Consider the following 21,834-nt stretch of genomic DNA (forward strand, 5'->3'; position numbering starts at 1 on the left):
TAAATAATAATAAAGAATCTAAATTCTTCTCCGTCCAATGGTAGCTGCTTCATTCTCTCCTTATAAATTGAATGTTTTTCCTAATGGGTGGTTAGTGAATTCATAATGAACTTAATCTACACTGTAGCTAGGAGTATTGTGGTGTGGTAGGTATTGGGTCACACATTTGTAATATGTGTTTTGCTTTGTTTATTGACATTATGATAATATTTAGTCCAGTAATGTTTTTTGTTCTCTTTATAAAGGGTTAATTTGTGCCTTTAGTTTCTAAACAAGCTGTTCCTTTTATGTCTCTTCACTGAAATCATACCAAAAGCACACGAGAATAACACAGATGCATTCATTTTATTTTAACTCGCATCACATTTACAGAAAAGGACAAGTCAAATCAATAAACATGGAACAAGGACACAGACTAAACAGCAACAGAGTTTACAGAAACAGAAAGTTAAAGATCACGACCGTCACTAAAAAGAAATAAATCAAAGAGACACATATGATGATATTCATTGTGCTTCATGGTACATGCTGTGTAGTTTTCCAAAAATTAATAATTACATGACCAGCACTGCTGGTCTGTTCAGGCTGATTTATTTTTGGCTGTGAAAAATAATTGTAAGAAATGACTAATGAATTTGATTTGGAGGCACAATTTAGTTCTAGAATTTTAGGCCTATGGTGATAATGGGTGTGAATTTTTCTATTTACAGTCATTCCAGCTGCCAATGGAATGTAATATCATTTGTATGCTTCTTTGTATTGCAACCCTGGCACAACAACTTCCTGCAGGATCAATAAAGTTCTTATCTTATCTTAATAGTTATGGATCAAATGAGATGCAATGAAATGCACAGGTGTGTAAAACCAAAAAGGAAGTCAGGCTGTGCGGTTTAATAAGCATGCCAATTAGTTAGTGAGCTGAGTTTCAACCAGTTGTCATCGCCCTCTGTGTGCAGGACCTTAACCAAACAAAGAACCAAGTAAGATACTCCTGTGGCTCAGATATTTCACAGTTCCCACTGACAATGGAGCTCCATAGTATTTTGTTCAGAAATCAAAGTTGTCGGTTTCACTTTACAGATGATGACTCCACATCATCTGGTTGTAATATGGTGGTCTCTGACACACTCAGAAGCTCCACCATGTGAGCCACCTTGCATTAAAGTAGGACATGGAAAGTGGGCCAGTACACACTGAACCTAGATTTACCCTCCCTGTTACATTCCATTGATCTTATCATTACAACAACGGAAAATCAAATATAATTCCAAAAGCAATAACTTTACTGACATCTATATGAGTTCAAATTAATCAGCAGGAGACAACAACTAAATTGAGATCAGCTGTTTTTTTTGCTTGCCCAGTGCCTACTGTAAAATTGTGTTTTTCTCTGACAATGTTAGTGATTTATTTTTTAAATTTCTTTCAACCATGTGGCGTATGTGACAAGCTTTCTTAGAAAAGTCCTGTATATTTTATATTTTTTCCACCCATATTGTAAGACTAGGCATCACAAGATTTGAATAGTGGACTGGACTTCCATTCATTTAGAGTCCATATACATCTCCTCTTTCTTAAGTGATGAAAATTACAAAAATATAAATTATCAGATTTTCATGCAAAACACTTGCATGTATTGTTATATTATCTGTAGTGTGTTTTTAAGTCAGTTAACTAACTCCAGGTTCTGATTTCTGTTGATGTTTGAATATTTATCTGAAGGAAAGAGAAAAACACTGCAACAATTAGTAAAATGAATCATGAGCTACAAGAACTGAGGTACATCAGATGTACACCACAGTTGCCGTTTCCTGTGGATTTTGGGGCTCTGGGTAAATATTCTCTCTTAAAAGGAGGCCACAGTGATTCTACTGTGTGCTTACTGGAAGTCTGAGTCTTAGGTCTTAGTTTGGATTACATTTCTATTAAGTAACAATAAGCATGTAGTTTTGTCACTCCAAGACAAATATACTATAGACTGAAAAGAAAGATTGAAAACTGCATAATTTTGTGACTGTTTCACAGGGCTGTGGGTGAGAGCAAATTATATTCCTTTCACATGACTGTAATATTGTAGAAGTGGTTCATTTTTTTGGAAGCATGACTGTTCTCAACTTTACATACGCTGCTCAATTGCCTGTCTGTGTGTGTGAGACGGAGAGACAGGGGGGTGGGGGTGAGGTGGGTGGTAGGGGGTAGGCTACTCCTATTGCTACTTCTACAGATAAAGAAATTAGAAAATATATTATTTAGAACATGTGTCTTTATTTACAAACTTCAGAAAAAAACCCCAAAAGGATCTAAAAGTAATCCAAGGTCATAAACATCATCCATCGATAAACTACACAACAGGCTTTGACTAGAGCCAATCCTCAAAGACAGCAGCTATAATCTTCTCCTCGGCTAAAGTGGAATCGAGACAGTTGAATTGGCCTTATCTGACCAAATTATTTATATAAATAAATATGAAAATTCAAGTAGAAAGCTGTGAAATAAAAAGCAGTCAGTTGTCGCAGCAAACGCCAAGCTGAGCTGACAGCCAACCAGTTCAACAATGGGGAAACTCGCTTGTTTGCCGTCATAGGGATGACACTGATGGACATTTCTGGTGATATGGTGTTTTGTTTTTTTGTTTTTTAAAAAAAACAAAAAAAAAAAAAAAAAGGAAAGCACTTGATATCACTCTTTTCTTTCTTTTCAGCTGATGTGTAGTCAGACTGCCTCAGGTTCTGACCCATTACTTGTGAATTAGCTTCATTTTCATGCACACAAATGGCTCATATTCAGTTAAAATACTTTGTATCCCAGTTTAGAACAAACTTGTGAACACACAGGATATTCTGATGAAGGAGTTCGTAGAGATTAGAGCACAGTTTTAATACAGTTCAGTCACTGTATTTCTTATATCCTTCTGACCAGAGTTATCGTAAGTGGGGTATGATATATATGCTTGATCCTTCATAAAGAATCCTGGCTATTAATGTGCAAATTAACACACTAATTGGTTGGTCCACGTGCAAGTTCTGCAGAAATTCACACATGCTGGGTCAGACTGGCAGATCGACAAGTCTTTACAAGCCATCAGCGATATGACCATAAAAAAATCTTACAAACAAGATAAAGAAAAGCAACAAAAGGAAACAAAAAAACATTGTACAAAAATAAAAATACAAATGAATAAATATGCACCGCCATAAATAAATTAATTTGGTAAATAAACAATGTAAAAAGAGGAGAACAAAAATAAAACATTAAGTAAACTAACAATTCAGTTCAATCAGCATGAGGAACAAATACATGTAAGAGAAAGAACAGGAAATGCTTAGTCTTTACTCGAAGAGGTTTCATTTTCCACAAAAGAGCTGGTGGTTTTTAAAGCTCTTGCTGCAGTCATTTTGGAGGAGAAGATTTTCCACATAGTGACAGTGACGACCGCAGTAGATCAGTTCGTGTGATCAGAGGGGATCAATTGGAACAGCAGAATGATTGTTTATGGTTAATCTACATGGAACTTGGTCACATGGTGAAGCTTTCAACCAGCCTGTAGATATATACAGATTTGTGTCTCTTTTACAGTGCAGTACAGTGTTACCTGCAAGGTCATACAGAGAAATGGATATGTACTTCTCAACTGTGGCGGTGAGGATGCTGTAGAGAGAGCATGTTGCAGCTGCGGTGGATTTTTCAGTCTGCTCTACCATGACAACATTATTTGGTCTCTTAAGACACAATCCTCCTCCTCCTGGAGGTTTCTTATGTGCTTGTGCATTTCTTGATTTTTTTGGCGAAGCTACACCATCTCTTTCCAAAGAAAAACAAAAAAATTTGGTTTCACAATTACCTCTGTTCACAAAATGGGAAAGAAGAAGAAACACAGCAGAGGTGGAGTCTGTGTCGTTGTCAAACGGAGTAAGTTTCTATTTATTTTTTTTTCCAAACGATTCCTTTTGTAACCCTTAATAACACAACACACAGATACGAACACAGTAACGACACGAGCGTAACCAAAACTTGGGGTTATGAGCTTAATTCCTCTGGGGTTGTATGAATACATATATAGGCTTGAGTGAGTGTTTTGCATCATTTTTCGCTAGGCTACAGTAAGACTGTGGGTGAGATTCAGAGAGTCGTGCTTACCGCCCGTCTCTCTTTACCTCTCCTCTCTCACAGTTAACATTCAGAAAAATGGAGGAAAAAAAGGCATTTTCTGTTGGTTGTTTCTCCGCTACAAGGAGGACACCTCGCAAAAACACAGTTATTTTTCTCATTTTCACCTGGCTATTTTTAGGCAATAAACTTCTTTAAAAAGTAAAAGAGATCATGTATAAAATACACACAAAAAAAGAATAATCAGATCTTTCCATGTCTGATGCCTAAACAGAAGGAGTCTTTTCAGAAAGGCCTGGTTTAAAGGCATTTGATTAAGCATACATTCTTTCATTAGTTTTAAGGTCTCAGTAATTGGTTTTACCCTCTTCCTCAACAAGCTTCTCCAATAATTCATGATTATCATGTTTTTTTCTTCATGAACAAAAAGTACAATACCCCCCTGTCCTGGCAGTGAATTATTGAGTAGAATCAAAATGCTTTCGAAAAGTTCTGTTTGATCTTTTTACCTTTTCTCTTACCATTTCAAGAATTCAGTAGCAATATTTGACAAGTGACAAAGAATACCTTTTCAGTTACTGATACTTAACAAATGTTACTACCAGCTCACTTATTTATCAAACCCCTTTTTTAAAGAAACTCCATCCCACTGTCATCTTTTAATTAGCTGAAAAAAGCAAGAGTCTTGACATTTAGCGAAGCTGCAGAGCTATAATCTCTAATCAACAGTACAACTAGTGGCCATTTGGGGTCACTGCAGGCCCACACTCAGCAGTACAAAGTCCAGTGATCAATATTTCAATGCCAGTATTGGACAAAAACTTGGAAGCCCAAAGTCCTCTGATTTTCATTTTCTTTCTCCATCTGGAGCTGTTGTCTTCCTCAGGTTTTCTCTTCTGATTCAGCATAAAGATTTGTTGCTCTGTCTTCAGTCTGTGTTCAATCACCACTCAGTCAGTAGAGACAAGCAGAGGAAACACAGTAGCAGGGGCTCAGCTGTCATCACTTCACTTGTCTTATATTTTTTTGTCCATTTCCCTCACTACCTCAGCCACAGGCTCTCAGAAGCTTGCATCCTGGCAAATAGGATCTCATCCTATTTTGACGATTATTAAACTGAATCAGGCTTGCTCAAACAACTATATCGGTCATCGGTCACTGTCCCCTCACCTCAATGACATCATCACCATCATCATCCGAGCCGCTGGCGCTGCTAATATTCCCACCGTTCACCAGCATCGGGCCCCGGTGGCCCTCAGACCTTGTTGAGGGGGAGAAGGAGGAAGGAGAAGAAGAGGACGAGTTGGAGGCAGCAGTAGGTGGGTATTGGGAGAGAAAGCTGGCTCCGGCTGGACCTGGAGTGGCAGCTGGACCTGGCAGCCCACCTGGGAGCATGGACCCTGTGTAGAGGCTAGCCAGAGACTGAGTGTAAGAGAGGGGGAAGCCTGGTGGAAGCAACCCAGCCATGCCCGCCATGCTGGGGCTCAACATGAAAGGTGGAAGGGCTCCTGGAACTGAACTGGCAGCCTTGACTGATGCAGAGGATGATGATGATGATGAAGAAGATGAGGCCGTGGTGGCAGTGGTTGTCGTTGAGGAGGAGGATGTGGGGACTGCACTGGCTCCACCAAACCCAAACAGGTCTGGGTACATGAAACTGGGATCCCCCAGTTGGGTGTGGGGGGACTGGAAGTAAGGCGAACCTGCCCCCATGAAGAGCGGGTGTCCCAGTGACCCACGCAACATGGTGGGGCTGAGGCCGAGAGGAGAGAGGCCATAGCCACCAGTGAAGGGGAAGCCTTGGGAGGCCAGAGGGGCTGAGGAGTGTTTGCCTGAAGAGATCTGCTTAGTGGGCCGCTCATCCAAAGATGGGGTGGAGGCTTTACGCTTGGAGTCAGTTCTCAGGTCTTGGGCGGCAGTGGCGTCCATGTTGGGTTGGATTACATTAGGCACAGAGGCATCTTGGTGGCTCACATTTCCACTCCCAGTGCTGCTCTCACTGCTGCCATTGGTCTGAACGGGTTTGGTGGAAGGCAGGTTGTTCACACTGCTTTCTGCTTCCCTGTCTGTTTGATCTCCAGTGGCACCAGCTCCTGTACCTCCTGTGTAGCGCTGCAACTCGCTGATGATCTCTGGGCTGTCGGGTGAAAGAGGACGGGGCAGGGTCTTGGAGGGAACCTGCTGCTTTCTGGTAGGTGATAGACAACCATTAGTGCTATTGGTTGGCACTTCCTCTGGTGGGGTTTGAGAGTCTGAGAAGAAGAAACAAGAGGTTAGTTAATGTAAAAATATGTTCTTCACCTGATAGTTCCTAATTATAGAGGTCTCAGATCTGCTAATAAGTCATCTTACTTTTGGGCGTTAATGCTGTCGTACTCTCCTCTGCAGTCTTGGTCTTATTTGCTGCTCTGATGGCAAAGATTCGACCGTCAGATGCCCTGATGTAAGTCCCTAAAACAGAAAGAAGTAAAATAAAAAATCAGTACACACAGAATGTTGTTTTGTCTTATCAATAGTCCAAAACCCCAAGACAACCAGTTTGGTATCATAATGTGAGATGGAAAAAATGGAGCAAATTCTCACACTAGAAAGTAGAGAAACTGGAACAACACAACATGTGGATGTTTTCAAGAGTACAGTTAGTATTTGTACCTTTTGTGCCCCTGATGACGTGAATGCTCTCTCCAGCAGTGATCCTGGCATGGACATCTGTTGAGCTGTTGGTGCCTGGAATCACTATGTCTGAAACAGATGAAGAAAGACAAATTACAGTACAGAGAAACATCACATATTATAAGGAGTAGATGATTCCAGGGAAATGCAGATAAAATAAAAAATAGCATGGAGAGGGAGGACAAAACAAAACAAAACAGTAAAAAGGGTCCGTTACAAGTACAGTTTGCCTACCAGTGGTGGTGACGATCCTCTGAACAAACACCCCGGCTTTTTTCAGACAGCTGACGGGAAAACCTCCAAGGCTGGATCCTGATGAATCATCGCTTGGGGCAGAGCCTGCAGACGCCTGTCGTGGCATCATAGGAACTGGCGTTGACTGGACTGGCCGGATACTGGCCACTGGTTTCTCTTCAGTACGAGGAGGTGGGCGCCTGAGCAGTGAGTTTATTTTTCATTAGCTCATGACTTCATTCATTCATGAATTAAAGCGAGGTTTAGTTGATAGCTACCTTTAACAACCAGTTCCTTCCTTCCTTATGAAAGCTTCTCAAAAATGTAAAGATATCTTTTTGTATTTGAGACCTTGTACCTCTAAAGTGTCAAGCTTCCACTGACTGTAATAATCAAGCATTATTTTAGCTTTGAGCAGGCTACACATTAAAAAAATTCCTGAAACTGAAGTTGCACTGAGCTTAATCTTTTAACACACCCCACGTTTGTTATCTTTTTATGTCACTTGTACGCCATTGAAAGGCAAAATGATAAATGAACAAGCAAGGTTTCTTTTTTCCACTTGCTTGCTCATTTTTATTTTGGCAGTCATCACTGCTGTGAGTCACTGACCAGTTCCTCTGACTGAAGGCGGGGATGTTGGTGAGGCTCTGGTCACTAGCAGGGTAGTAGTGAGCGTAGGAAGGGCGAGTGTATGGCACAGAGGCCCTCTTCTCCTCTTCATAACCCTTCTTTGCTGCTTTCTTCTCAGCGCTGCTCAGCTTCAGTTCCCTACGGTCTATCAGCAGGGACTCATGGGGGAACGGTTGCTGGAGGGGAGAAAGGGTAGATGGTAAAAACATGAGATAGTTGTCACAATGCTGCCTTCGTGCTTCGGCATTGCAGCTTGAATTTTCCCCAGCTTATACTATGAATTAGTTGAAATAAAACTCATGAAAGTGCCAGATTGGACATTCTTTCTAGCCAACTTAAAATCTTGAGATCTCACTTTTTTGCTCTGAAAGTTTAGCCTAGAAACATCCACTGTGAATTCAGCAGGTTTAATTATGAGGTGACTCACCAACTCTCCTCAACCCAAATGAGATATCAAATACAGTGTTATAAATAGAAAGGAAAGCATAATTGCAACTGCCTGAGGCTGTTCTCACCTTTCATTTATTCCACAAAGTAGAATTAAGGGGACATTCAAGGAGAAGTCTGACAATTTTATTCAAACAGCCACCATAACAGACAGTGACTTACTGAATTAACTGAAATGATCAAAATCTCAGTCATCTCTTAAACTGCCAACTGCCTTCAATAAGACTACAATAAACCATGTAAAAATTTTAGGCTGATAACAGTAAAGCCTACAGAAACATCCTCACATGTCCTACTTTTAAACACCTCTAGGGGGCATACAGGGACAATGTTTTTCCTCGGTTTCCTCTGATCATGTACCTTAGTGATCAGGTGAGGATAGAAGTGCAGTGCCTTCCTGAGGACACTCTCTACGCTGTCCAGGGGCTGCAGCTGCACCTGAGAAGGGTCTGACTCCTCCTCCACAAAGTGCAGAAGAGACTCCACTTCCCTCTTGGTGAAGGTCAGTACAGGATTCAGGTCATCCACCACCCGGTCTAATGGAGGGAAGGAGAAAAAAGACAGGAGGAAGGGAAAAACGAAGGGTTTAGAGGACCAGGATGAAGATTCAAGCAGATGAATGTGGCAAAACAGAGCGATTTATTTGATTTCTAACAGCTCTCCAAAGCTTGAGCGGCCTCAATGTGTCTGTCTCGCAGGTCAAAGCTTACAGCAAACGCTTGAAACAGTTTACTCTGTCAGACAAGAGCCTCTTGGCAGAAGAACAGAAGAACAAAGCTGATTATTTTCTTCGGGGGGGGGGGGTCTGCCCGCTTGGTGTTCACACAGAGGAGCCTTGACTGGGCTTCCCACTAAGACTGATTACTGACAGATATTTGAAATAGTACACAATAAATGTACATATATTGAGCTTAGTGTGTTTTTTATGCTTATGTGGCTTTTATATCTTCCTTTGAAATCTGTTTTATATGTGCTTCAATTGGTTTTTCTCCTCTTTCTTCCCTCCCCCCGCCTTTATCTTGTTCATGTGTTGGTACGTATAACGTGATTGTGTTGCTCTCAAGACATCCAATAAAAATTAGTACCTAAAATACCCAAATGCATACGGTATATCAAACTGGGGAATTCACTTTATATACACAAAGACTGAAATAGGATAATAATAAGAAGTGAAAAACACCTGCACATTCAATCAGTCCTCTCTTAAAGGGATATTCAACCATAACTCAAACATAACCCATCAATGCATGTTCCGACTCACCTGACATGCCCTGTTTGGAGATCTGGCGGTCATAGATCTTCTTCTCTAGGGTGAAGTCGCACACCAGCCGGTAGATATGACATGGCTTCCTCTGACCATAGCGGTAGACACGACACACTGCCTGGGCATCATGGCATGGGTTCCAGGAGGCATCAAACACCACCACGCGGTTCGCCCCAATCAGGTTTACGCCCAGGCAACCAGCCCTAAGACCCAGAGAGAACAGGTCATATTTGTTATTGTTAGATTTTATGTCCTTGACCTTTGCATATTCATCCATTATTATTATTACTGTGTGATGTTACCTGGTAGACAGCAGGAAGACCCATGCTGAGGTATTGGATGGATCATTGAACTGGTTTATCAGTCTTTCTCTCTCAGAGGCCGTTGTACTTCCATCCAGTCCTTTAAGACATCACACAACCAATGGAAAATTAGAACAGGGTTTTCACTGACTTTGGGTCATTCAGTTGAATTATGATATTATCTTATTGTGTGTTTCCTTTTTTATTTTAATCAATCTATAGTTTTATAGTTCATTTTTTAGTATCTACAAAAAAATGACCCTATCGTGTGAACTTTATCCCTGTCGATTTGATTCTCCACCTACTATTGTATGTCATTTAAAGGTAAAATAAAACCATACAAAAGTTCCATCTACAAGTAATATTTATGCAAAATAAGACATCTGTGGACTGTTAAAAGTCACATTACTTTCACTCGATAGAATGTATGACTTTCCACAAACTCATTCCAGATAACGACTGACATGACAAAGGTAATAGATACAGCTCATGTTTTTTCAAGACTGAAACGCAAACACCAACTCTATTAATTCTGTGCGTTTCTGTGCTAGCAGAGAACCATAAATTAAAACCTGGCAGTTATCAAGAAACGCCAGCAGATGGCACCACTCACTGTAAGTCAATGACTGAAGCCACATCACTCGACCAAACCACCATAGTCAGCAATATCCTCAAGAAAGACTTGCAAATTTATCAGTATGTACCACCAGTGAAGCACTATTTACAGAAAAACTTTTTGCACCATATGTGTCACCTCTCACGGTCCACTAACTAACTTTTCAACCTGTCTCCTCTGACTCAAGCCTCCTCGTCATGTAGTCCGTGGCCTTAAGAGCAGGTTTCTTGATGTTTAGGATATCAAACAAATCTATTTAGCCCAATACTGAACAATTAATTGTCACTTACTGTAATAGTTGAGGTTGCGGACCCAGTTCTGGTTGGGTCTGTCTCTGCTGGACATGTTGGGCGACGGGGGAACTGGTCTTTTAGCCAGAAATTCCTCTATCACTGTCAGTGTGGACAAACTCTGACTGCAGGGGGCAGACAAAATTAATTTACCAAATCAGAAATTTAAAAAAAAATAATAAATAAACCTGAGAAAAGGACAACCCCTTCTCCCCCAATCTACTGCACAAGTAATTTGTTTAGCTACAGTTAGTTTTGGATTATTTGCTATACCACGAAAGTGTGAAAACGTACTGTTGTGTGGTCTGATCTTATACCTGAAGACAAGGAGTTTCTCTCCCTTCCTGACACTCTCTTCTATCAGGTGGAACAGCAGCACCATTTTAGCCGAGTTCTCCAAGATGCCGGGTTTGTAATCACACAAGATGTCCTTTGCCTGGTCATGTGAAGAGAGACCAACTGTTAAAATTTGCTGTACTATTAAACGTTTCATTCATGGTTAAGCTGACTGGATGATTTAGAAGAAGTGAGGCTACATTGCTGGTTTAAACTTTATAAGCAAGAAGTTAACAACCAAAGCTGCGAACCTATTCAATTCTTAGATTCGCACTCTGCAGTGCAGCACATATTGTAGGCTTTGACTTAAAAGCATTCTGATACAAGTGGAAGCTAGTTATCTCACAGAGGGCTCAACATTTTTTGAGCTGTGTCCATGGAGACGCTCATGTCTCTGTAGTTTCCAGAGCTTCCTTTGTTTAATCACACATTGCTGCCAGAGAAATAAAACTGTTATAAAGGGGAGGAACAAAATCTGAGCTCCACTTGAAGCTCTAACTTTAATGGTAAGACGTCCTGAGCTGTGATGTCATAATTCTGTTGGCATTTCTCTTCATTATATGGAGTGTGGCAGCATTGAACGGACACCGGAATTACTTTTGTAAAAATCTAAAGCATCTCAATAAGGAAGCATAGGACCACAGGCCGGACTCCTGGGTCACCTCTATGAAGAGATTTCAGCTGTACAAGGGGTGAGAGCTCCAACCAACTCTGCCATGCCTCACCCCAATTAGATGTGTTCATACAGAAACTGCATAATACAGCTTTATAGGAAGCAAAAACAAAAACATTAAATTAGATCTTATACTATTTTAAGGCTTTCAACATACCCATTCATAAGTGATGACCTGATTGGCTTTCTCCTGCAGCTGGTTGAGACTCAGTCCACCAATAGGGTTAGGATTCTCCAAGGGTTTGGATTTTTGATTGGGTGCGGTTGGACATCGGGTAGGACCTGTGGTAGTGATATCGTCAAGGTCCAAGTCCTGGTCACTTGCTAGGTTTTCCTTCTGTAAGGCTTCATACAGCACGTCTGGATGGTTCCAGATCTGAAGAATACCAGGAAATTGGCGCAGTGAAAACACTTTCTCAAGGTGGCAATCATTGAATTTGCCAAGTATGATAAATATGCAAAAATTCATCTTGCTGAAGAAACATGTTGATGAAGACAATAACTGTAACAGCAGGACCGCATACAGAGCAAGAACACATTTTTATAATTGATGACAGATTGGTGACATTTACCATCTAATTGCAGATAAAACGACCCTGATCAGTTATAGTTTTTTATTAAATATGGCACTGATAATGGCACAAATAACTTGTTCCTAACACAGACCAAAATCTGAATAAAATGTTTTTGCAAAAATTCCAAAATAGATTTCCTTTTGTATCCAGCTAATGTTGCACACACGCCTTTCTCCTCACCTTGCAGCAGACGCAGAAAGCCTTCAGTGGGTTGAGATTGAGCCAGCCAGTGTTCCCTGCCTCTCTGAAGCGATTCATGAACTCTGTGTAGAGCGCCCTCTGCAGGGGAGACAGACGTACCAGGATCACATGCTCCTCCTTAGGGGGAAGCTGGTCCTTCAGGACGTCATGACCTCGTCTGGGATAAAGACAATCAGTATTTGTGTTATTAAAACTGAATAACAGGTGGGAAAAATGTCAAGTCTGACCAAGAGAACCTTTGTTTTCTCTATTAAATGCTTAAAGGATGAGGTTTTGCTTTCTGCAAAGTAGTTGTGGGCTGTCTCACCTCTGTACGAAGCCCTCCAGCAGGCTGTGCAGGACATGGCTCCTGTACCTCATCAGTTGGATGTCCTGAGGTGTGCTGTCTACACACTGCCCGTTCAAAATGGGGCGCTCAAACATATTACTGAACTCCTGCCGTGTACCTGAAATAGGATGTAAAAACTGCAGTTAGGTGGTTAACAGGTAAAGAGACTAGCACTGAATTCAGTCTTTTGATTAGAGACCTTCCAGCATCTTCATGGTTGTTAAAAACATGCTTTGAAACAAAAAAGGGATCTCGCTCCGTACCTAGGAAATCGGGTCGGACAAAGTCAACCATGCACCAGTATTCCATCAGGTTGTTCTGGAGCGGATAGCCAGTCAGGACCACACGGCGTCTGGTTCGAATGTTCTTCAGTGCCTGCGAAGTGCTGGCATGGCAGTTCTTAATGCGATGGCCTTCGTCACAGATCACCACATCTGGACCAGGCCGGGCCAGAGCTCTCTCAATACCTAGTGGAGGACAGAAAAAATACTTTCAGTGATATTCTACTCTAGTGTTTCAAAATGTTGTATATGCTCATAATTCCCCTTCATTTTCTATTCCACTTAGTCCCCACCCCCATCTCTCCCACCTTTAAGCAGTTCCTGCTGCCTGTCCTCTTCATCCAGATCAATGACGACAGGTCCTGTTGCTTTCTTGCTCTTCTTCTTCCTCCCAGCTACGAAGCTCTTCTTCAGCGACAGGAGTCGGTACATCTCGTAGCCCATCAACAGCACCCCTCCATCCCGTGCCCAGTCCTCCACCACCTTGGCCCTGGTCGCTGTGTTCCTGGGTAAAGTAAGAAAAGGTAGGTTATGTTGCCGCTTGTGTTTCTTGAAGCTGAAGCTGCAATTTTTTGCTGTTACAGAGAAGGTTTTCCTTTTTGTTTATACTTAACTCTGACTCCCTTTGAATCTGCCTCAAAACAGTGGTCATTGTACAAAGGCATTATAAAGTATAATATGTAAAATTTTTACAAGAAAATACTGTTTATTACAATACTATTAACTAACTAATACTGGAGCTCCTCTCTGTGAGTTAGAATGTGATTTGTAGCACCTTTATGCGGAACTACACAAATAAAGCAGAGGAGACAGGGAAAAATTGTAATAACAGCAGATTATTTTCTTAAAGAGAAAAAACCCGATTACATTGTAATCAATCTCTGTAATTATAATAAATCCCCAGTTAATTACTGAATGAACAATCCTTTTAGAGCTGTGTATGAACAGCAGAAACATAACTTACTGATTTTGCGAAAGAGTTACATTGTTTAAAATATTTTTAACTGGACTGAGAGAGACAGATTGAGGTTACTGTGTCACTTTCAGACCAGGCTGCATCCTGGAATTACACACACACACATCACACATCATTCCTTCCATCTTTCCTAATCCCAAACACACACAACAGTCAGAAAAAAAAAATCTTTCCAGCTGAAGCAGCTGTTGAGAAAGAGGATGATGGAAACATGGAAGAGAGAACGAGCCAGAAGGGGATCACGTGCACAGGCAGGCAAGAAGGTCAGCTCTGTCTTTTGTAAACGACTGAAGTAAAGTCCTGTTTCTGCTTCACGTGAATCTAACTGCATCCATCCTGAGATGGCTTTTAATTTTCCAAAGACCCTGCTGCATTCGTGTATTTGTATGTCTGAGGAAGACAGAACACATCCCGCAGGCTCTTATTCTCACTTCATGTTATTTTTTCTGAACAATTCAATTAAACAGGTGGTTGGGTGGCACAGAAATAAATGAATGAATGTTCTTGTTGTCCATACTCACTTGTGTTCATCGTTGAGGATGTGAACCTTAAAGGTACGAGGCGTCACCAGACCCGGGTTGATGTCTGAAGGTAACGCTTCCGGAGGAGGGACCCACATGTTGAACTCTGACAGCCAGTTCTGCAGTGTGTTCACCTGGGATGAAATCAGCAGACAGTCAGAGTCACTATCCTCATCGCCTTTTAGTCTCCATATCGATTCTGTTCGTGTCTAATCTAGAGCTGAACTGATCAACTAACCAACTGGCTGACTGAATATTTTATAGTTTCAACTTGGATCACTCATTTTAGACATAAAAACATCAAAAATGGACTGCTATGAAGTCCATTTTCTCCGTTTCATATCATGAAATTTTACATTTAAATACTTTTTTTCAAACCAAGTGTTAGATGTTGTTTAGGGCCATGGTATCTTGTGATGGGCACTTAGCCTGTCTCTGACAGAGGCTACAGTTTAAGTTCATTGCTAATAACTGATGAATGAATTTATGGTACATCTAATTTTGAACAAAAGTTTAACACTTTTTGTATTAACTGAGTTACATGTCCATCCATGCACTGATTAATCAAAATACCCACACACATTTATTATCATACCCACCAAGGCCTATAGGCAAGATGGGACACATAATGTACCCAAGAACCTGTTCTTTTATTCATTCATTCATATTTTGCTGATGTAATCACTTCTATTCTTTTAACACTGAGCATATTGTCTACATCTGAGTGCTATTCAATCCTCCATTGTACTTCAATATTAAATGCACAGATGCTTACAGGTACGATGGCGAGCACAGTGTGAGCCTGGGTGTGTCTGAACAGGACGTCGATGAAGGAAATGACTTGCAGCGTTTTGCCCAGGCCCATGCTGTGAGCGAGGATGCACCCAAATCCGGTGCTGCTGCCGAACCGCTCCACCGACTCCACCAGGTTGTCGTACAGGAAGCGGATTCCACCGATCTGAGGAGGAGACGGAAAGGAAAGACATGGAGTATGAAGCGATGGGTCAAAGAGGAAAGAGGGGGAAAAAGAGAAGACGGAAGAGAATAAAGGTGATAATGAGCCACAGTGATAAGAAAAGAAGATTTATTTTATTACATGCACCTCAAAATTGTGCAGGACGACCAGACCAAGCTTTGAGTACAGCAGTAATTATACCTGGTGAGGTTTGACTGCTTGTGCCAGCTGTGGCGACAGGAAAATGTCCTTCTCTGTGGCTGGATGGTTCAGGTTGACCAGCACCCTGCCCTGGGTGTCCGGCCGGTTAAAGGCGTCATTGGTGTGCGCACCGCTCTGCTCGCTCTCTTCTTCTTCCTTGGGGGAACTGCTGCTGACGTGGATGACGGTGTCATCCTCCCCCGAGCTCAGATCGATCACATCTGAGGGAGGGGGTGAGCAATAGAAGGGTGCAAAAATTATACTGCAGGTTTTTTCAAACTATTTCTTTAATATAAGTTTGGAAAATACATTTTGATCTCAGACTGACATCTGTATGGCAAAGTCTACCAATGTCATCAAAAGCCATCTTCCAGATGATGCTTTTTGCTTCTGCAGTTTTGACATATTCATCAAAGTCAATTCTAACACACAAGTATTAGAAAAAAATCTATATTGGACTTTTTCTCACTTTACCAACCATTTTCAAACAGAAAAATTCTATTCTTCTCAATTCTTCTGATGGAGAATTGAGTAAACTTCATCACAGGACAAAGAAAACATCATAAACACTTTAGGAAACGAAGAGTTGGGCTGCAGCTTTCCAACAGTCATTACTATATTTTTACTGGCCATGACAAATCCATCTCAAATAATGCAGTGAACTTTGGCTCAGTCACGAGCACAATTTGCAACTTGTGTGATATTACATCAAACAGGAAACATGAACGTCACCGTGTGTGTGTGTGTGACCGAAATCCATATCTGATAAAAGACTTCAACGTCAATGGTATCAAGTGGTCAAAGTTATACAAGCTGGCAGTCTGAGGGCATGATGAGAAGGGGATGTGTGTGTGTGTGTGTGTGTGTGTGTGTGTGTGTGTGTGAGTATGTTAGTGTGTGTGAAAGAGTGAGAGAGTGCTTATATAACTGCAGTGAATGGCTGGTTATACAAGTAGGATTAGAGTGGAGGGGGAGACTGGTTATGCAACCCCAACTAGAAATGTCACTGTGCCACAGTGAGAGTGTGTGTGTGTGTGTGTGTGTGTTCTTTATGTGTGTGTTCTGGCTCATAACCAGGATTAGCCAGCTTTATTGCTCTACAGACCCGCTCTGATCTGCCCCACAGACACTCGCTCCCTTTCATCTCCCCTCTCTCCATTCGTTTTTTTTCCTCCTTTGCTTTTGTCTTTCTCAGCCCCAAAATCTACTTCCTATCTCTCTTTGTTCATTTGCTACTTTGCGCGTGAGTCGCAGGTGTGTTTGTGTGCCTTCAGTCTGCCTTCTCTCAATGTAGAACGTATGTGCGTTTTCTGGAACTGAGTGTGTGTTAAAGTGGGTGTTTATCCTTGACTTTCGAGCAGCTCAGTGAATGTGTGTCTGTGAGAGAGAGTGAGTGAGTGTGTGTGTGTGTGTGTGCACTCGGGCAATAAGGGAACAGAACATGATGTACCCTGTGGAGGTTTTAAATATTCTGATACACATGGCAGCTAATCTACAAAAACCACACATACACACACACACACACACACACACACACACACAGAGGAGATTTTTGACCTCACTTGTTTAAATTTATGCAGGGAGACTTTCAGTAGTTGGGTTTAGATGTTTCCAAAAAGGATGTGGGGTCTGTTCGCCCTTGAAAGAATTTAAAGTAAACTGCATGAATGAATGCCAAATAAAGTGAAACTTCCTTTAAACTGTCTTTACTGAGACAACAGGAAGGCCAAAATGAGTGCAGAAGCCACAGAAGAGAACCAGCAGGAAGCTGAGATGTTGAACCTTATCACCAACATTCATTCCTACAAATCATGCTTCTACGGGTCAGAGACAATCTCAGATAAACACCAGCCCAGATATTTGCCATGTTGAGGCTTTTGAGCAAAATCTCATTCCAATTATTGGGCTGTTATTCAATCCTCTGATTCTCTTTCCTGGAAATTCAAGCTGCCGCTGCCTTTTAATGTGGTGAGCATTTCGAAACAGAGTGTGTAATTTAATAAACGCATGGCTGTCATGTGGCTTTTAAGACTGCTTTACTTCATCGCTCAGACACTGGCTTTATGTGCTGTGGGTGAACCAGGCACCTGAAATGTATGGAGGTATCTAAAAGTATGGAGCTCTAAACAATGTGATAGCTAGTAAAGAACAGCTGTGTCCTGAAAACATTTCCAGAACTAAACATTCATTTCACAAGTTACTGCTAAGGACAGATGGAAACGAACATCACAGTTTGTTCCAGGATTTAAATTCATGAGTTCACTGTATCTCCACTATTTCTCAAGCCAGGCTGTTATTGAAAAGTTTTTTAAAATGGTGTGTTGTTGAGAATATACTGTGGAGTCAGGTCTGACTATCCTGAGAGCTCCTGTTTTTAGAACTATAAGCCATGCTGATTTGTGGAGATCTGAATCTATCATCTATTCTTATCTCTAAAACTGAGCCTAACAGTTGATTTAATATGACATCTGTAAGAAATCTTAACACATTGCACTAAAGCGCACCCTGTTCCTTTGGACATCTTAAAATTAGCATCATTTTTATTTAAAGTGTCATCTAGCTGGATGATGGGCATTACTCCCTGTCCCTATCTGCTTTCATGACCATCTGACCTAGTAGCCCACTTATACAATCATAGGTCAAAAGGGCAAACTGGGCTGAAGACTCAATGTGTGTGGGACATATTGGGCAGATGAACTCAATGACATAAATACATCCTGGGTAATGTGAAAAAGTACTGTACTTTGTTTGAAATCTAGATTGTTCAGCAAAATTTGATTTTCTGAGTGCACCACACTGTTCTGTCTGCACAGGGCTGAATAAGCACAGCATCATGTCTCCCTGCCAAATCATGAAAATGTTTGTCCAGAAGTTTATCCTGACCCTGATGTTTATTGTTAAACATATGGTGTACAAACCTCCTCTACATATCTACCTCTCATTCCATTTTTGCTGTACACGAGCAACCTCACTGAGTCAGCTCAACACATTTTAACACTGTCATTTCACCATTTACCTTTGAAATATGAAGGACAAAAGACTTGACAGAAACATGTTCAGTGATTCACTTGAAACATGCGACACAAAATAAAACACTTCATTTTCTCAAGGTAGAAACACTTGAGCCATAAAAATTGTAGAAAGAAGTCGCAAACAAGCAAACTCCTTTGATCTGATTACTTTTTTTATTCTTGTCAAAGATCTTCATAAACACATAAGGCTTTGTGTTATATTTGATACTTGCGCATCTGCGTGTGTGTGTGTCTCACCTGTTTTATGTGTGTGCTCTGTGATAGCAGAGCTGGGTACGTTGGTCTTGCTGTCATCCTCACTGATTCCAGTGCTGTCAAAATCCAGGCAGATCACTTCCTCTTTGACAGACTTCACGTCTTGCTGTGATGCCGCTGATGGTGACGCATGCTTAGCCACATCGCCTGGAGAGAGGAATGATGCGCAGGAGATTGGGAAGGAATGAGGGTCAAGAAGGGAATAAAGAAAGAGGGAGCGTGGGATGAGAAGTAGTTCTAACACTAGATGCAGGCTTTGCAGCTGGAACTAGTCCACAGTGGAAGCTAGTTGAACCCTACAGGGCAAATGAACAGATGTTGGATAAAACATGCTGTTCAGCTGCTAACAAGCTATTTTGTGAGCAATTTGTACTTTGTTTAATGGTTAAGAGTAGCAACAGGTTAGGGAGTTATTGTCTGTTGGACCAGTGGATGGTGTTATTATTAATGGAAGCATGTTTTTCACCGGTTGTGTATTCAGGCAGGAGGGGTACGGGGAAATCCTGTTTTCTCTGCTGCTCCAGACGTCGCCTCCTCTCCAACTCGTCCTGCTGGGCGGCTTTGGTCACTGCTTCCAGCTGATGCTCCCTCAGTAACTTCCTGCACAAAGTGAAAAACAACATAGTTACAAATGTAGTTGTGTGTTTTTACAAACCGTCAGTGTATGTTCAACTGCTGGGAAACACCTGGATTTCATCATGTACATATTTATATGATAATGAATCACTGATGAGAGTCAGGTCAAACAGTGATTTCTTCACAGCGGCTTTCATCACTTTTTACTTATTTATTATTTACATGGAGTGAAATTACTTAGTGCTGTGAAATCTTTGACAGAACTACAAACACACACAACTGTCAGCAAATTCTGCAGCTCTGGTGAGCTTTATAGCCTCTTTTAGCTAACTGTTTTGGTTTAATGATGCGGCAGGTGGCCGTTTTCAGTCTGCTATCTGCCCAGCACACAGCAGCTGGACAAAGTTAGCAACTAGAGGTTGAACGCTGCAAAACATTTAGCTGCTTAGGAGCCACGTATTTTTCTCAGGCATCAGTGGAAACAAAGCCAGAGCTAAAGAGGAGAGAGAATATTGGACTTACATGTGTAATTGTGGACAGAAACATGACTCTCAGCAAAAGCTAGTGTTTCTATATGTCTACTGAATGTGTGAAAGTGTTGTTTACTACATTTGTCATATGGACTATGTCAGAGTTGTGTGTCTGTTAGATTGTTTTGAGTTCTTCTGTCCCCTAATGGCTGAGACTTCATGCGTCCAGGTTTAAACTTAAATCATTCAAGAAATAATCCACAAAAAATAAGTGCCTCCCAAGCAGCTAGATGTTTTGCTTCATTCACCAACTTGGTGCTAAATTTGTCCATCTGCAGTTTGTTTAAATACATCCTATTCATTATTTAGGCTAATTCTGTCAAAGGAGACAGTGAACAGTGAACAGACAGTGAATATATTTTGTGTTCGTGGATAAAACTTTTTAAGGAGGAGTTTGGCTCACTAAAATTTTAATTTTAAATCTCTTGTTTTCACATTTAAACTTTGGCACAAACATACTATCTGTATTTATCATTATTATTATTATTATTGTTCATTTTATTCTTCTTCTTTTATGACTTTATTCTGTGTGACTCTCCTCTCAATACATTCCTCAAGAATAGCAGGAATGGTTAACTAAATAGCATTTGTGATGTAATAGACAAGCACCTTGTAACTACCAGACACTAAAGACAGAGTCTGCATCTCTAACACGTTTGCTGTTATTGTAAAGATGCAGCACACTTGAGATTGAGCTATGTCACGGTTATTGACAGCCAGACGAATGAAGCTACAGACAGAGTGTGCTTTAAGTATAATCACTGACAGATTTACTCAGTAATTGTTGTGATTTAGTTATTCAAAATGAAAGTGAAAGAGGGTAAAAGGAGAAACAGTATGGAGATGATAAATCCTTTTATCCAGCCAACAATGAACATATGAGAATGAGAAGAATGAGAAATACAATAGGTGTTGAATCAACTGAGTGAGTGTTAGTTTACTTTGCATCTCAGTAGGAACATACTCAGGGGATTGTGTCATAATCACTTTAGTCTCCGGTTTGAGTGGTTACTGCTTCCCAAACAAGAAGTCATTTTCTAAAAATCTGTTTAAAAGCGGACTAAAGAAACATTTGGAGTATTTTAAGCCCTTCAAAGATTTATTACCTAAATGGTACCCTCTGGTATAAATGCCATGGCAACACTGCTTTCCCACAGAGCAATAAACAAGTAGCCAACAATCTGAACTCTTGAATCTTTCAGGTTGCAGTGAGGATTCAGTACCTGATGTTGCGTCTCATGTGTGCCGGTTTGGAGCTCCTCTTCTTGGTTCCTGTCAGGGCGGAGGGAGGGGAGGGGCTTTGGCTGGCCGGCCTGGAGCGGGGTCTGGGCTGGGAAGGAGGAGGGTGCGCTGGTGTCTCCCCCGAAGGTGAGGTGGACGGGGGAGTGGTGCACCGCCATGCAGCCGAGTCGCCTCCTTGAGCCTCATTCTCGGAGCTGAAGGGGGCGCTGTGGGACTGGTCTGTTTGAGGATGACAGGAAGAGAATAAAGATTATTTCAAAGAAATATTGTGACATGATGTTAGAAGTTCTCAGTGCCAAGGACACTTTGTACTTGTAAGCTTATACTTTATAGATTATTTTAGCTAAAGATGTGATGCTGACAGAAAAGCTGTAACTTTGTTATGTAAGTGCAGTCAGGGGCAGTCAACCACTATGTTGCTGTGAAGAATAAAAATCTTTTCAACTAGTCCAGTCTTTCATGGAAGGTAACTGATCTTCATAAATTAAGGGCAGGAAAGTGTAGTAAGTAAGCAGCAGAAAGCATTTGAAATTTTATTTGAGAAAACATTTGAAACATATTATTAGCAGTCCTCTGCAAAGAATAA

The 21,834-nt window shown here is 41.1% G+C and overlaps 1 protein-coding gene across 5 annotated transcripts in view; it reads right to left on the bottom strand.

Moving 5' to 3' along the window:
• Nucleotides 1-2,647: 2,647 nt before the first annotated feature.
• Nucleotides 2,648-21,834, bottom strand: part of LOC124063958 (helicase ARIP4-like) — a 63,125-nt gene continuing 43,938 nt past the window's right edge. For 4 of the 5 annotated variants that reach the window (XM_046398125.1, XM_046398127.1, XM_046398126.1 and 1 more), the window contains 21 exons: nucleotides 21,230-21,467; nucleotides 19,367-19,500; nucleotides 18,883-19,047; nucleotides 15,614-15,834; nucleotides 15,233-15,415; nucleotides 14,458-14,591; nucleotides 13,269-13,465; nucleotides 12,943-13,146; nucleotides 12,659-12,797; nucleotides 12,331-12,508; nucleotides 11,733-11,951; nucleotides 10,884-11,002; nucleotides 10,567-10,691; nucleotides 9,661-9,760; nucleotides 9,356-9,561; nucleotides 8,455-8,630; nucleotides 7,627-7,823; nucleotides 7,015-7,214; nucleotides 6,760-6,849; nucleotides 6,460-6,558; nucleotides 2,648-6,359 (listed from right to left, as the gene is read on the bottom strand). In XM_046398125.1, coding sequence (XP_046254081.1) covers nucleotides 5,263-6,359; nucleotides 6,460-6,558; nucleotides 6,760-6,849; nucleotides 7,015-7,214; nucleotides 7,627-7,823; nucleotides 8,455-8,630; nucleotides 9,356-9,561; nucleotides 9,661-9,760; nucleotides 10,567-10,691; nucleotides 10,884-11,002; nucleotides 11,733-11,951; nucleotides 12,331-12,508; nucleotides 12,659-12,797; nucleotides 12,943-13,146; nucleotides 13,269-13,465; nucleotides 14,458-14,591; nucleotides 15,233-15,415; nucleotides 15,614-15,834; nucleotides 18,883-19,047; nucleotides 19,367-19,500; nucleotides 21,230-21,467 — 4,421 coding nt within the window. In that variant the 3' untranslated portion in view covers nucleotides 2,648-5,262. The remainder of the gene's footprint in view (nucleotides 6,360-6,459; nucleotides 6,559-6,759; nucleotides 6,850-7,014; nucleotides 7,215-7,626; nucleotides 7,824-8,454; nucleotides 8,631-9,355; nucleotides 9,562-9,660; nucleotides 9,761-10,566; nucleotides 10,692-10,883; nucleotides 11,003-11,732; nucleotides 11,952-12,330; nucleotides 12,509-12,658; nucleotides 12,798-12,942; nucleotides 13,147-13,268; nucleotides 13,466-14,457; nucleotides 14,592-15,232; nucleotides 15,416-15,613; nucleotides 15,835-18,882; nucleotides 19,048-19,366; nucleotides 19,501-21,229; nucleotides 21,468-21,834) is intronic. The other variant, XM_046398124.1, reaches the window with a different exon arrangement.

This window comes from Scatophagus argus, chromosome 8 (assembly GCF_020382885.2).
Source record: "Scatophagus argus isolate fScaArg1 chromosome 8, fScaArg1.pri, whole genome shotgun sequence".
Lineage (NCBI taxonomy): Eukaryota > Metazoa > Chordata > Actinopteri > Scatophagidae > Scatophagus > Scatophagus argus.